General features: G+C 40.9%; 1 protein-coding gene across 1 annotated transcript; it reads right to left on the bottom strand.

Annotated features, from left to right (window-relative positions):
- Window positions 1-610: 610 nt before the first annotated feature.
- LOC119891450 (TBC1 domain family member 10A-like) lies at window positions 611-14,814 on the bottom strand. Its single transcript, XM_038703107.1, has 9 exons — window positions 14,092-14,814; window positions 12,512-12,611; window positions 8,833-8,940; window positions 8,168-8,274; window positions 7,939-8,053; window positions 5,706-5,771; window positions 5,024-5,213; window positions 4,755-4,909; window positions 611-3,663 (listed from the first exon to the last, which is right to left on the bottom strand). The coding sequence occupies exons 1-9, from the start codon at window positions 14,271-14,273 to the stop codon at window positions 3,163-3,165; spliced, it is 1,524 nt and encodes a 507-aa protein (XP_038559035.1). The 5' UTR covers window positions 14,274-14,814; the 3' UTR covers window positions 611-3,162.
- Between the last annotated feature and the right edge of the window lie 277 nt (window positions 14,815-15,091).

A 15,091-nucleotide genomic window follows, 5' to 3' on the forward strand; every position in this document is an offset into this window, starting at 1 on the left:
CTTCTAAAGCTCAACCCACATTTTATATAGATTAAACAACCGAGATGTAACTTAATTAGACTGGTGTTTACAGTCTCTGTGCTAAGCTAAGCTAACCAGACGGGGTGCCATAGTTTAAAGGAATAGTTTGACATTTGAGAACTGCGTTAATTTGTTGTCTTGCTGAGAGTTCATGAGAAGATTGATATAAAGTAAATATGAACATAAAGCCAGTGGCTGGTCAGCTCAGCTTAGCACAAAGACTGGAAACAGCAGGTTAAATGTAGTTTTAGAATTTAGTTCAAAAGTAGAACTGTCATGTCACCAATATAAGCTGTGGCCATACAGCATATTTTTCAGGGTTTCTGACTGTGGTCATTGCTTATATTCAAAATGTATCTGAAAATGTAATGCAAAAATGTAATTAGCGTGACTTGAACACATCTCGGGGCACCTTTGGCAGGGTGCCACAGCACCATGCAGACACCCACTTTGGGAACCACTCCTTCATTTCAAAGTGATGACTCTGGAGCTTCATCTGGTGGTGAAAAGAAGACATGACATACAACAAGGGAAATACAGGCAGGAAGCTCCAATGCATTTATCGTAATCAATAAACCAATCAACATAAAACGCTTTAAAGATCCATTTATTCGTAAAATTTCATGATGACACATACTGCCCCATGGTTGTCAAACGTTTTTCTAACCCTAATGTGGATGGTGACATCACACGAATCCTACTTAAGAGTAAGAAAAACTTCTCCCGTGCAAGTTACCCTCAAATTTCATGAGCTTTTCCCCCCTAGTGTTACAAATGTTTATCAATAATATACTGTCCTACATTTTTTAGACAATTTAGAAATGTCCCCTCTGCATTTTCTGTCACTTCTCAATAAAATATAGCATTATAGACTGAAAAATAGATTTCATTACAAAACAAATTGTTATTTTACATGTCATATCTACATAATGAGCATTAAATTAAAATATAACAGCAAAATGTGAGGTGTAATATAAGCAACTAAAAAGCTATTCCATTCCAGGCAAGTGGCTGTGTGTTATCCTTTTAAGCCCCAACTGACCAACACATGCATGATACTTTTTTTTTTTTAATATTATACAAACACATTTTACACAAGTGTGCTTATGCTTGTCAAAACTCCCATTACCTTTTCTTATTGTGATGAAAGTTACAAAACTGACTTGAACCGTCATAAAAAAGATTGTCCAATACATTTTGAAAAAACAACATGTCTCCGTATTTCCAAGCCAGGTTTTCAAAAAGGAGAAATACTACAAATATCCCAAAATAATGAAATCCCTCTTGACTTAACTAACAGAATACGCTTGGTCACAGGTAGCGGCCGTAGGTCATCTCAAAACAACGCAGTCTTGATATGCTTTGCTAGCAAAATATAAAAGATGATACTACAAAATCTTCTTAGCTCCAGCTGGATATTTGAACAACGCCAAGAGGAAGGTCAGCACCATTAGGTGATTTCCAATCGCTCACTGTCCAAGATGTTACATGAAACACATGCACATACATTATACAGATTTGCATTTGGCAAGAGACAGCTTTTAGATCGATTAGCTTTTAACAAGGCAGGAATGTGTCACACAGTGAGGAATGTCCAGTGTTCTCCTCTCTGCTGCCTAAGGTAACATGAATTACTGCAGCTCTAAAGTGGCTGGAAGTGCCTGGCACAGTGAATATTGGAGTTTATACAGTTAACCAACATCAATTCAACTGACGCTGAAAAAAATGTGACCATTTGTGCAGAACACGCACAAACAGCAAATTTCATGTTTTAACTGTTCTTTAAATAAATAGTACTTGTAGAAAAAGACTTCCCATGAACATAATGTGGCATGACTGAAGTTTATCGATTCAGTAAGGTGATTAAAGGTGGGGTAAGCGATTCTAATGTAATACATATCTTTTTGTCTCTTTACGGTCTGCTAGCGGTCTGTTCTGGGTGTGCCTAAGAAATTCCGGTGTTTGTACACAGCACTGGCTCTGTAAATGAGAAACAAATAAAGTGGCCCGCACACTAACACACTACACAATTCTAACCGTTCCTGCCATGATTAGTATGTGAAGTAACGTTAAATGACTTGGCCACAGACATTCAGATTACTTTCTAGATTGCCAGGTTATATTTTGTTGTTGTGATGTTAGCTATGATGTAGTTGTGAGTATCGCTGTCTGGAGCTGGTGTGCTGGCTGTGGGAGGTCTCTGCATGTTAACTTCGCAGCAGCATCTGTAACGACTGTTTGCTAACCCACAACTTAGCTAATGTCAGTTACTTTACTTACTGTGTCGTTGTTTGCTATATATATATAAAAAATGGTATTTGTCATGGTTTTGGATTTCTCCAGAATCGCTCCACCTTTAAGAATATAAACATGAAATGCTTAGGTTTCCTTACTGAAGAAAAAAAACAAACAAAAAAAACCCCAACATGTCTCAGAAAAATACCTCCCAAACTTAGTGAATCCTTAAAGAAATCCCATCCCTGCTGTGATCAGCTTTACTAACAGGGAATGTAACAGGAATTACAGCGGACGCCTCCACGAGGCTGCCCTCTAGTGAAAGAAACCCCTAATGAAATATAATGGCTAATAATAGTTGAAAAGCATGATTTCTATCAGGAGTTTATATCCACTGCTGCACAGTATTACTAATGAGCTCAAGAGTGTTGAATCTGAGTGGAAGCATATAGAAAAACTGCATAAACTGTGGAACCTCATTGTTCCTTAGGTCCCAAGTTACACCTTGAAACCACACTGCTCTGAAGAAATTACTTTGCTCCCAACAACTCAGTAACATGTCTCCTTTACAAACAAAGAATACTAAGACTTGTGGTCTGAATTAGAGCATCAAGCACCAAGAGGAGGTAACATCAACTTCACGTTGTGAAATGGCATCAAAGCATCAAAGTATTTTTACACTTAGCAATGATGCTTTAGTGTATACCAATAGGATCACAGGCAAAACGGCGTCTACAATGAATAAATGAACACAAAAACAGTCACACTAGGATAATAGGGATGTCAGCCAATTAGAGACCTTGGCAAGGCTGGTTGGCCATTGGTTGAAGGGTGCTGGTGCTTTGTCCACACACACACACACACACACACACACACACACACACACACACACACACACACACAGAGCTACAGGTACGTATCCTGCTCTGTGCTGTTAAGGCTTTGTGTGGATCGCTTAAGAGGAGATTCTTTGGCAGGGGGATGGCCTGTGGGAGGCGCTTGCTGCAGGTGAGGTGAGTACATTTCAGTCTGTGTCACAGTCTCTGGTGTCTTGCTGCTGACTGGAGGAGTGGCTGGTGGATCTGAGGGTGGAGGGTAAATGGGGAGAGAGTAAGGATTAGGGATTTCCTCAATGGTTTGGGCTTTCTTCATGCTGCTCCTCTTCTTGCTTTTCTTCTCCTCCTTGCTCTTCTTCAGCTGTGGGGTTGGCTGAGGCACCTCAAGTACAATGGTGGGGTTCTGCTGCAGGTCCTGGCGGGTCGGCGGCTCAGCCAACATGATGAGTTGAGCGCCGTGCATCCTCGGGGGCGATTTGAAATTCAGCTCGCCGCGGTTCTTCTTCCAGCGCTTCAGCTGGGTGTGATTCTCCCTTTCCACGTCTCGGGCTGTCACTGGCACCTCCAGAATCTGCAACAGGAAGAGGCATGTCAGCAGGTCACAGCGGGAGTCATTAATACAGAATGTTCCTTCCATGTTTGGCCATTGTGTTAAAAGATTTGAACTTTGTAAGTAAATGCCAAAGGGCCTCAGGGCTAGTGTGGATGCATGGTCGCCCTGGACAACCCATCATATAAGAGGTGGTATTGTTAGCCTGGACAGAGGCTCACACAAAACTTGGCGCAGGAACCAGACACTGACCATCCAGCACTCCGGTCAACTGGTCTCTGTATCACTTTCATTCTCAGAGCCTCCTTGGCTGTTTCCTCAGCTGCACTTCTGAACACCCATTGTTCATGAGTGGCACAACACTCCACTACATCATTAAAGGATTATGCGAGTGCAATATGAATTCTTGTCATCAACAAATACTGTTCATGTCTTAAAGGAAACCTTAGTATATGCTTTTGTACAGCTTAGCCTGCCATAGATAATGTTATTCATGTTGAAAAGGTGTGGATAAACATTCTGAGATATAAAAATAAGGGGAAATATGCATACCTTATTATAAGCATACTTTTTCTAAATGTATTATTTCTAACAGCTGGATTCCATTTAAACACAATCAACAGGTCACACTGTCTCTACCTAGTTGTGATTGGACAGGCGGTGCAGGAAGACAGAAAAAAGGGCCCATCTAAAGCAAACTTTTCTAACTAATCAACACCACAAACTGCATGATCCATACTGCCTCTGTAAGGTAGATTTAGGTTGTTTATATGAGTGAATAGCCACCCAACAACGGAAAAACAACAACAACATACTAAACATTTAACAAATGCACTTTAATGTGGGACAAGTCAGCCAATGTGAAACCTGCAACGAAAGGATGCTATTTGGGTTGTGGTTTTCATTAACTGGCATTACAGAATTAGATAAGCAAAAGGAAAATAAAATATCAAGGGGATGAAATAGGAAAATATCTGAAGTATTATGCATGGTCCAGCCCTTGTATGACATAATCCTTGAAAAAATTTAAACTAATTTAACTTTAACACACATTCTGGTTAATGGATTGTCTCCCTAGACACCAAACAATGTTTCTGCTCCTCTACTGTTACCTCTCGGACGAGGAAGCCCTCCTGCATGTATCGAGGCTCGATGGCTCTGAGTAGCTCCATGGTTTCATACTGGCCCTGGCAGGCCTTCAGCTTCTCCCGGGTCCCCAGCATGCACTTAAGCAACACCAAACCGACGCGGAAGATTATCTTCACTCCTGTGAGAGGGTGAAGAGCCAGGTGATTGAGTATTGGGTCTGAAGAAGTTCAAATGTACAGCTCGTCTGCCACTACTCTACTGCTGCGACTGCAGCGCTATAAGGCATTGTTACCGTCACAGAGGAACATGTCCCAGACACGCAGCACAGAAGCCCAAGGCAGCGTCCGAGAGAAGGCACACATAAACCATTCAGTCATGTAGAGGACGGGGTCGATCTTGTGTTTCTCCAGATGGCGGAAGGCTAGCGGGGAGACACGTCGCAGCAGAGCGAACAGGATCTCTCCATCTAACTGTATAGCTTCCTGAAAGAGGCGCAGGTAGGAAAGTATTAACAGAGAACACAAAAGCCATTGTGCTCTGTCTTGTCGGGGCTGAGACTAACAAACTAATATAACTCCATGTATGTTTTTGTGAGCAAACATTTCATTAGTAAGTCTCATTTCCTTTTAAAACGAATTATACAATACAAAAACATGTTGAACAGTAACCACCAGGCAAAATTAATAACAAAATAGTTTACTCATGTTGTTGAGCAAGAAAGTAATCCAATAATATATTATGGTCTGACAACGCCCCACTGGTTTCATCAGTAAGTCAGAACGACAGAAATCCTGTGTCACGCTGTGCACAGCAACAACAACCATTTCCAGCTTTACTGTAATCACAACAAAAGCCCCCTTAAATAATCTGGATAAAAGTTCTTAGAACAGCAAAGTCAGGTGACGTAGCATTCTCTTTGCATTTCCAACACCTGGTGGTGTCATCAGGCATGCTTGCACATGTTTCAGTCTCACCAGGCCAGGACTGTAGTAGCCAGGAAGATACTTCTCACAAATTTGGACCAGCCCCCAGAAGGCATCCTGTGCAAACACATACAGATGATGTCAACAAACTAAATTGAACTGATTATTTTACAGGAGATATCTGTGTGTTTACATGGAAGGCAGGTTAATACTGGAAACGTTGACTTTTGAAGGACGTCAGCAGCGTCTAAATCCTCTACATTCTGTTAATGTTTATCATATAAGAGTTGGTTCATTTTAACTTGTGACTGCTGATATTCGTTAATGATGCAAATTGTTTGCATGATTAACAAGATTTCAGATAACTTTCCCCTTGACATATGAATTTATTGCTTTTTTTTTTATAAACCCAATAAACTCACCTCTCGTTAGTTTTTCCATTACTCACACATGAAAGTGATAATTCACCCTTCGCCAAGTCCCGACACCCTTAGTTACTGTTGCCAAGTCTGACAAACTGTCGGCGCTGCCACTATCTATTACTGCACTCCCAAGAGAAAAGCAATCTCGGAAAGAAGCAGACGGTTTTGCAGTTGTATTATATATTTGAAGACTTTTTTCAGGCTGTCAAACTGACTAAACGGACGTGAAACAAAAAGAAAAATAGAAACTAAAGCCTACCGATCACACAGTACAAGTGAACCACCGCATCCCCCGACAACTGGGACAAAAGACAACGATATTAAGGATCAACACTGTTCCTGTACAGCTGGGTAGGCCTCTATTCATTATTACAATCATTAAAAAGCAGAACAGTTGGGCTTTATTAAGTTACATTCAGTAGGAAGTTAGCTAGCGTTAGCTAACATTACATTAGGAACAATCCACAGCCGACATTTTTCTGGATTTATTTTAGGTTTTGGAAAGAGAATAAATCGTACTTCTCCTATCAACCTCTCTGGGTAGCAACTGTAACTATTACAAGTGCCCCAGGAACAGTGTTTGAAAAAGCTAGAAAACGACTCTTTTTGCATTAGAGTCAATGGAGCGTATCCTTGAAAGTGTCGGACCTTAGATAGTGCGAGTCCTATACTGCCCTGTGATTGGCCAGCTGTGTAATCGGGGCATGGCTTAGCAAAGGGTCAATTGCCAAAAATCAGTAATTTGCAAGTCAAAACAACTAAGCTGGGAATGCTGCACTGCCATGAGCATTAAGACTTGATTTTATGATAGCACCAGATGACTCTTTGTGGAAATTACCCATTAACACGCAAGTAGTGACTTACTTCATGGGTTTCTAGAATTTAACATGAGACATTAATATGAGTTTTATTGGAATCTACATCTACAACCAAGATGAAAGATTTAAGCTACCACTCAGGCCCCATCCACACTACTCCATTTTAGTTTACAAACGGAGAATTAAAACGAATACGATCTCTGTCCACACCAGCGTTTCGGAGTTGATATCCGCCTACATTAAAACGACTGGGCATGCACGTGCCAGTGTAAACATGAATCAGATGGTCAATTCTGTAGTTACAGAAGTTTTGGCGAAAGAATAAATAAACACAGACTAAGCATCAGACCAGTTTTTTTTTTGTTGCATGGATCAATAACGAGCTGGGACTGTTACTGAATGTAACACGGGAGTGTGGCGTCAGAAAACAGACTGGGAGTTGTTGCAAAGTAAACGGCGACATGCACAGTACAAGTGTAGGCAGATGATGTTATTTGCACGGTACAGAATATTTTAATAAAAATATGATGTCAAAAACCCGGCCAGCAGCATTGTGTTTGCTTTGCAAGACCCAATCAGAGAGCCGAGCGTGAGCGGCTGCATCATCGTTTCTAAAGTCCTCCCGTTTTGGCCCGTCTTCACTAAAAAGCCCTCCGGAGTTTTGAAACGCAAAACGGGGTCGGCAGCGTTTCCAAACATCTCCGTTTTAGGTCTTCGTTTTCATCATTGTAGTCTGGACGGGAGGTGCAAACATAGCAAAAGGTCTTCGTTTTAATTCGAAAACGCAGTAGTGTGGATGGGGCCTCAGCCTCTGGAGCAGCTCCAGGATTTATCTCCAGATGGCATAATCTGCAGAGTCTGTCTCTGTGCTCATCTTAAAATAGACTTATAGGAAGTAAAAAGCATGTGTGATTCTATTTTAGGATGGATTTCACTTTCAAAGATGAAAAAAGCAACAAGACTTCAGAGCTTTGGGCACTGGCTCAGCCACTCCACAGCCAACACAGAATTACAAAGCCAAAAATGTACAAGCAAAAAATGTACCTCAGCAGGCATGTGCATAAGCAACACAGCAGCAATGGGAGCCTGAGCCTGGCAGTATCCCTCCTCTGGTCTGTACAGAGTGTAGGCCTTAAGAACACGGAACAGGTCCTGCTGCCTGCGGAGGGTCAAAACACCAATACACACAACAGGTAGACAAGCACCTTGATTGTAAAACAGGACTTGGGCATCAATTCCAGTGTGTAATGCGACATTGTGTCAGACAGCTTACCCGTGTCCTCCGCGTGAGACAAACATCTCATGGAAAGGAAACTGTCGATGGAGGTCTTTCTCAATCACATCTAGCCATTTGGGATCTCCAGGCTGGCTTTCCAGCTCCTGACAAAACACGTGGAAAAGACTGTGAGATCTCTTTATTACTCACAGGTCAACTCAAAAGCATTGAGGGCAGTGTGCTTTCAAATTGAAACAATTCAGAAAGCGGATATGCTCTAAAACTCACTCAACACAGGAATACTTCTAGCTTCAAAAGATTTGCATTTTACAAGCCTGCATAAAAATAAAAGCTGTATTATCAGCTCTTAACTTTCTGAACTAAATGTGAACTGGCTGCAGCGCTGTGTGTAAAAAAAAAAAAAAAAAATACTTCTAGCTTCAAAAGATTTGCATTTTACAAGCCTGCATAAAAATAAAAGCTGTATTATCAGCTCTTAACTTTCTGAACTAAATGTGAACTGGCTGCAGCGCTGTGTAAAAAAAAATAAATAAAAAAAAAAAAAAAAAAAATAAATCAGGCTTCTCAACCAAAAAAGTAAGACCGGTGGCATGGCCACAGTTTCAGTAACAATTTCAAATGAAATTTTAAAAAATGAAATGAGCCCAAAATACAGCATAAACAAAGCTGTGAGGAGGAAGTGAAAGAGGCCGCTGTCTGACCTGAAACTTTCCTTGGTTCTGCTCTTTCTTCACCTTCCCCCCTGACAGGTAGAGCCATGCACGGCCTCGGAGGGCAGGAGGGATTCCCTTCTGGCACCGCAGCCTCACCTGAGCCATCAGAGCAACAAGGGTTCACCAAACAAAGCAGAGACACAAAGGGAACAGGGGTGACAACAAAGGCATAGTGCAAGCTGGTACAGTGCATACAGTCAGCGATAAAAACACTGTCACTTGGTATTGGTTCCTTTTCTTGAATACATGTGAAATGCAGTCATCTGTTCAAACCACTTAGTAACAGCCCCACTGTCAACCAGAGGCCTTTTTTTTTCAGAACACATTTGGTGACATTTACTACAAAGTTCTTGGAGAATGTCTTATAGACAAGTGCGTCGGACAATAAACCCTGACAGTGAAACGAACAAAAAAACAACAACATTCACACAGCTGTAAATAATAAATGCAATGATGGAACTTGATTAGAACACAGTCATTAATTATTATTATTAATACTTGTGCTTTTGATATTATGAAAAGTCAAAATGTTTGCTGTGAAAGACGCCTTTTGAAAATTATTACCAAGACTGACTGGAAATGTATGTCACATCAGTGCTGCTACTATTTTATCAAAGAGCTGCTAAATCTATGAGAAGCCAAGATTCCTGGAATATTAACAGTGTTATTTGAGATACTCTCCTTAAAGGTCTCAATTGTACATATCACTAAAAATTTGTCACGTGATGTATAGTTTAAATTAATTTCACTACAATGAACTGGCCAAAAACACACTTAAGGTTATCCTTCAGGTTGGCCAAAGATGCCTGGACACTGACTGCATCATTCATGTATACAGTATAATTTATGAAATTCTACAAAGATGCTTATTTAAGAAAACGTGTAATCTGATTCCTAGAGTTCCAACTAGCCACTGACACGGATGTTGGTTTGACCTGCATTACTATTTCTTGATTCTTTTGTTTGTTTTTCTTCTCTGATATGAAGCTGGCACACTTCCCCAAAAAGAGTACAATTAGAGGTGCTCCGATCAGGATTTTTGGGCTGATACCGATCACCGGGTCTATTTGGAGCCTTTAATTTATCATGTAGCATTATACAGTACACTGTATATTTATTTAATTGGTCCTAAAAACAATGTATTAAGTGTTAAAGTTAAGAGATGATAAAGTATCATGAAATGACAACTGTTTATTTTATTGCCAGGAAACATGGGCAACAAATTCCGCTCAATCTGTGTAAGAGACTTAAACCATAGCAGCCTTTGCCTGGTTACTGTGAACATCTTATAGCTTAACAAATATAGCTTTCCTGTGGAATGAACTACAAAAACAGAACAAACAGCATCTTTATAAATTCACTAAAACCATAAAATCTGCAACAAAAAAGGCCGTAGCCAAAATATTTAGGAGATTAAGGAGCACAGGCATCATGAGTCGATGATAAACTCTGAAGTAGCTTCTTTTTGTTCTGGAAAGCTCAGGCAGGTTCTGTGGGTTTTAGGGGGGAGAGAGAGGAGCAGAGAGAGGAGCAGAGAGAGGGAGAAGGGCTACAGAGAGGAGTCAAAACTGCCTTTAGTGAGATTTGAAAATAAGGAAAATTTTTAAAATAAAAATAGGCTACAATAAAAATTCCATATTATACAGTCAGTTGTTAATATTACATAGGCTACTATATTCATTATAATTTCATATGGTTTGCCATTAGTAGGCTATAGGCCTTATATCATTTCAGTGGATTGTTTTCATTTTTAATCCTTGTACAGGAAGCACAGTCTACATATCTTACATGCTGCCACCGACTTTACCAGAAGAAAGAATAGCAAACACTTTAAATAGGGCCAGAAGGTTTTTTATTTGATTTCATAAAGGTTAAATATACGGGAGATTTACGGGGAAACGAGAGGGTTGACATGAGAGGAGTAGAGAGAGGAGTGGGGTTATGTGAGGCTACATCCACGCTGCTACGTTTTTAAAACAGTTTCATAATGAAAACGATCTTCTCCGTCCACAGCAGCGTTTCAGCTGCTTATCAGAGTTGATCTCTGTCTATATTAGAAGGACTGAAAAAACACATCTAGTGGCCGTTCAGGTAGCTACACTGGGCATGCGCGTGCCAGTGTAACCATGAAGCAGATGGTGTACTCCGCAGTAGCAGACGATTGAGCGAAAAAAGAAATGAATACAGACCAAGAACCACACCAGGCTTTTTTCTTTTCTTTTTTGCATTGGCCAACAACGAAGTGGAACTGTTACTGAAAGTAACACAGTAGTACGAGAGACGGCGGCGGAAAACAGACTGGGAGTTGTCGCAAAGTAAATACAGCGACATGCACAGTAGGCTATGCTAATTTAAGTGTTATTTACACAGTACTTATATTTTAATAAAAATGCCTAAACTAAAACTCTGTAAGTAGCATCGTGTTTTTGCTTTGAATTACTGATAAGACCGACTCACAAAGCCAAATGTGAGTGTGTGTTATTGTTTTATAAAGTCCTCTGTTTTGTCCATCGGGTCAGCAACAAACATCTTCTGATTCACCGTTTTAATCTGGACGGGAGGCGGAAACGTAGCAAAAGGTCTCCGTTTTTGTAACAAAAACAGAGAGAGGCAGTCAGCTGATTGACTGGTGCTGCTCTTTGCATCAGGAAACGCACACTGAAGGATGAGTCTCTCTCTCTCTCTCTCTCTCTGCCTGATGTGTCTGTTAAACTCCGGTTGCAGGTGGTGTGTGAGTGAGATGAGCTCAGTTTCACATGATCGCTCCTGCGTGTTGCTCCACTTGTCTGATTTCTGCTCAACTCCAATTGTAAATTATAATGTGGGCGGTTAATCCCTTCTTGTGTGAGACGGACTTTGGTGCTAGCTAGCTTTGAAAACCGCTCACACAACATAGTAAAACATTTTAGCTGCTGTTGAAAATTTGTCTGGCGAGTATTGCATCATCTGATCGGCTTTTCTTATCGGCCTTTTTAGCCACCAATCAAACTAGTTAAAGCCATTATCGGCAGATTATGATGGGAGCACCCTTAAGTACAATGTCTGCTGTAAAGTTATTGTAAACCAAAAGGAGCCAAACCTTTTGAGCCTCCCTGTACAACAGGAAAATGACAAGCTCATACACACTGTGTCTTCTTCTCATGAGGTTCTTTTCACCCTGGAAAGCTGACACTGGATTTGTGAAGAGCTACAGTTTACACTCACAGCACCTCTATTTCATGCTCGTCTCATAGGAAGCCAATACAGCCCCACCCTGAATCTAACACCATCAATTTGTCACATGGTGCATGCTGCAATAAAGGGACAGGTTGTATCCTGCCCTGCTGTTGATTCATGCAAACAAGGTTAAGTTGCAGCTCTGCACTGAATTACCAAGAGTGTTTTGTACAGAACAAGCAATATGAGTGAAGCTGCAAATAATGTGTCCACAACAGGCTTGTCCTTGTGCAATCAAATACTTGAGCAATGAAATTTGCCATGTCTGATCATGTGTAGAAAACTACCCAAGAGCGGGATACGTCTGACTGGAGACAACGGTGACAGAACTGAAATAATCATTTTAGAAACACGGAACCAATTCCAATCTAGCCTATCCACATGACTACCACCATACAAGACACAAACAAGACACCTGACAGTTCGTATTAATGAGTTAACACTTGCTGACCTTATTGAATCTCTTGATCATCCACTTGTCCCAGTGGCTGAGCATGTCCAGCCACTTCACCTCCCTTTGCCTGAGCACCTCTGGAGGCACATCCTGAGCTCTGGGGACACAACAGAGAAAAGATTGGGGAAGATACATTTTCCTAATTTTGCACATTAAATCAATATTTAACCAAATGAGACTGAATAACATAGAATCTAATCTTATTTTTGGAGAGGAAGCGTGGGCTAGGTGACAGATAAAAAAGTATGTATATTTCCAATAAGATCAGTCTGAATTAAACCTCTTAAATGGATAAAAATGGGTTTTAAAAGGCAGTCGTTAGCAGTGGACTTGAGAGGGTGTAACAAAAACAATCTTTCTGCATGTGCTACCAGCTCTGCGTGTGTGGCCACTGCTCAAATGCAGTCAGTAAAACAGTGAAATGAGTCACAAATCAACAAGTGCCAACCTTGTTTGGAGGAGACTATAAAAAGACACTAACTCAGATCCAGCCCATTTAATGGCAAAGCCTGTTTAACCTCAAAGAGCTGCAGTGGGGATGTGACTGCCTTGTGATGCAATTTAACTTCAAAACAGTTCACAGGGAGGAAAAATTAGGGACTGTACATACTATTCTTCAAGAGAAAAAGAAAACGTAGGCAAGTCTAACCTACATTATGAATGAGGTTTGATGCTTTACTAAGCTCTGTTATTATCTCATCAGCACAAGTCTGTAATTGTAGGGTTCAAACATCTTCAAACAGCATTTTTTTTCCTTGGGACAGCCCTGTTTCAGTTAAAAGAAAAACTGTGGGGTATTGGGGGATCAGTACAACAATATGTTATTTTCCATCTTCATCTTCTGAAGACAGATGATCAGTTACTTTCAATCACTGCCTCTTGGTGTAAATTAAACCCTGGATTTTGTGACCACCTATAAACCTGTAAGCCAAAAGAGGCCTTCTAGTAACGGGGCACCAGATCTGTGTCTCCAAGTCTGCCAAAACTCCATAAAAACGGGAACCTCCCAGCCAGCCAGTGCTTGGCACGACTTTCACTCACTCCTTCCAGTTTCAGTGCTGTCATGTGGGCTCAAGGCCCCCAGTAAAAAAAAGGAAAGAAAGACAGTTCTTCTTAGAAAAAAACAGTAATTTGCCTCAGAGGCTATGAATACATTAATTTATATGAAAATTGCAATATACTAACCAGTGTAACAGTTAAATTGCTTTAGTCCCCCCCCCACGAACTCGGTTATGTACATGACAGAATGAAGGATTATGCCACATGTTATCAATCCATCTTAATCTGAGCCTCTAGCCTTTATATTTGCCTTATTGTGTGAGGCAAAAACACTGGGTATATAAAAACACACACACACATAGTGCCACGCAGCTGGTTGGGAGCTCTGTTGTGCAGAAGTACCAAGACAACACTAACACAACTTGGGACATTACTAGAACAACTTCCCTGCTTTCAACATTTGCTAAAGTAAGATTAAACAATGTAACTACAGCCTATATTTTAGTTGACTTAGTGGAAAGTGCATTGGCAACACAGCTGAAGCCAATGTCAATAAATCACAGTTGAACCAAACTTACGATGATCCCGTATGCTGCTGTGCTCCTCCAATAAATCCATATCTATCGGTTTGTCTGTCGCTGGTGAAGCCGTTGATTTCAGAGTCTGATCCCAAAGAGCTTTCATCGTCCATGTGACTGCTGCTAATGGTCCGGATACTCCTGGTGTCCACTGATTTACGGCCGTTCTCTATTTTGGCCATGGTAGCAAGAAAGCTAGCTGGCTAGCCAGGATAGCTAATGTCAGCGAGCTTGTTGACAGCCCGAAGTCAAAACTGCTCCTCTGCATATGTTGTCGAATCAAACGGCTTCGACGCCATGATTTCTCGACATGAGTTCAACTTTCCAACTACTCTTCTCTCTGTGAATGTAGTCTTAACTTATGGCAACAACCGCAAGGCCACATCAAATATGTTATGCGTTAGCTAGCTATGTTAATTTGAATGCTTATTCAAAATTAACATTAGCTAGCTAATGGTGGGTTGCTAGCGTAAAGTTAGCTGTAACAGCCCGTGCCAACACGATCCAAACAATTTTCTGACCCTACCTTTAACGAACTAACGCGTTATTATCAGCTGGTTTTTCATAGGTAACTTAGCCATTAACCAACTATGTTAGCTGGTTAACAGACTAGTTAATCATAATGTCAGATAACGGCGTCTTAGTTCGCCGTTCTGTCATCCCGAGTGTCCCCGGACTGATTTTGTCTCGACCAGCAACCCAGCCTGCTTGGTTTTACTGTCACGGTTAGCTCTAGTGGCTGCTTTAGGAAGTAAATCTTACATCCGGAATAACTTAGATCTCTACAGCACTGCAGTCCACCTAAATTATCTATTACAGAGCAAATAAAAATTATCTATTACAGAGCAAATAAGTACAAAGTACAAACCACCAACTAAGTCTAGACTGTTGTTTTGTCACTAATCCAGCTTTTTGGTGCATCTGATAGTCTGTAGATGGCCTGCATTAGTTTATCACACTTTTATTAACCAGCCAGCTTCTAACCGTACACATCAGCATG

This window comes from Micropterus salmoides, unplaced genomic scaffold, assembly GCF_014851395.1.
Source record: "Micropterus salmoides isolate LMB-PRFRI ecotype aquatic unplaced genomic scaffold, ASM1485139v1 Ms_hic_scaffold_7, whole genome shotgun sequence".
Classification (NCBI taxonomy): domain Eukaryota; kingdom Metazoa; phylum Chordata; class Actinopteri; order Centrarchiformes; family Centrarchidae; genus Micropterus; species Micropterus salmoides.

What these genes read in the sequence shown, in the direction of transcription:
- LOC119891450 (XM_038703107.1), bottom strand. Translation starts at nt 14,273, where the DNA reads ATGGCCAAAATAGAGAACGGCCGTAAATCAGTGGACACCAGGAGTATC. An exon ending in TGATCAAGAGATTCAATAAG is followed by an intron (nt 8,941 to 12,511) that starts GTCAGCAAGTGT and finishes CTGATGGCTCAG; the next exon opens with GTGAGGCTGCGGTGCCAGAA. An exon ending in GCTACTACAGTCCTGGCCTG is followed by an intron (nt 5,214 to 5,705) that starts GTGAGACTGAAA and finishes CGCCTCTTTCAG; the next exon opens with GAAGCTATACAGTTAGATGG.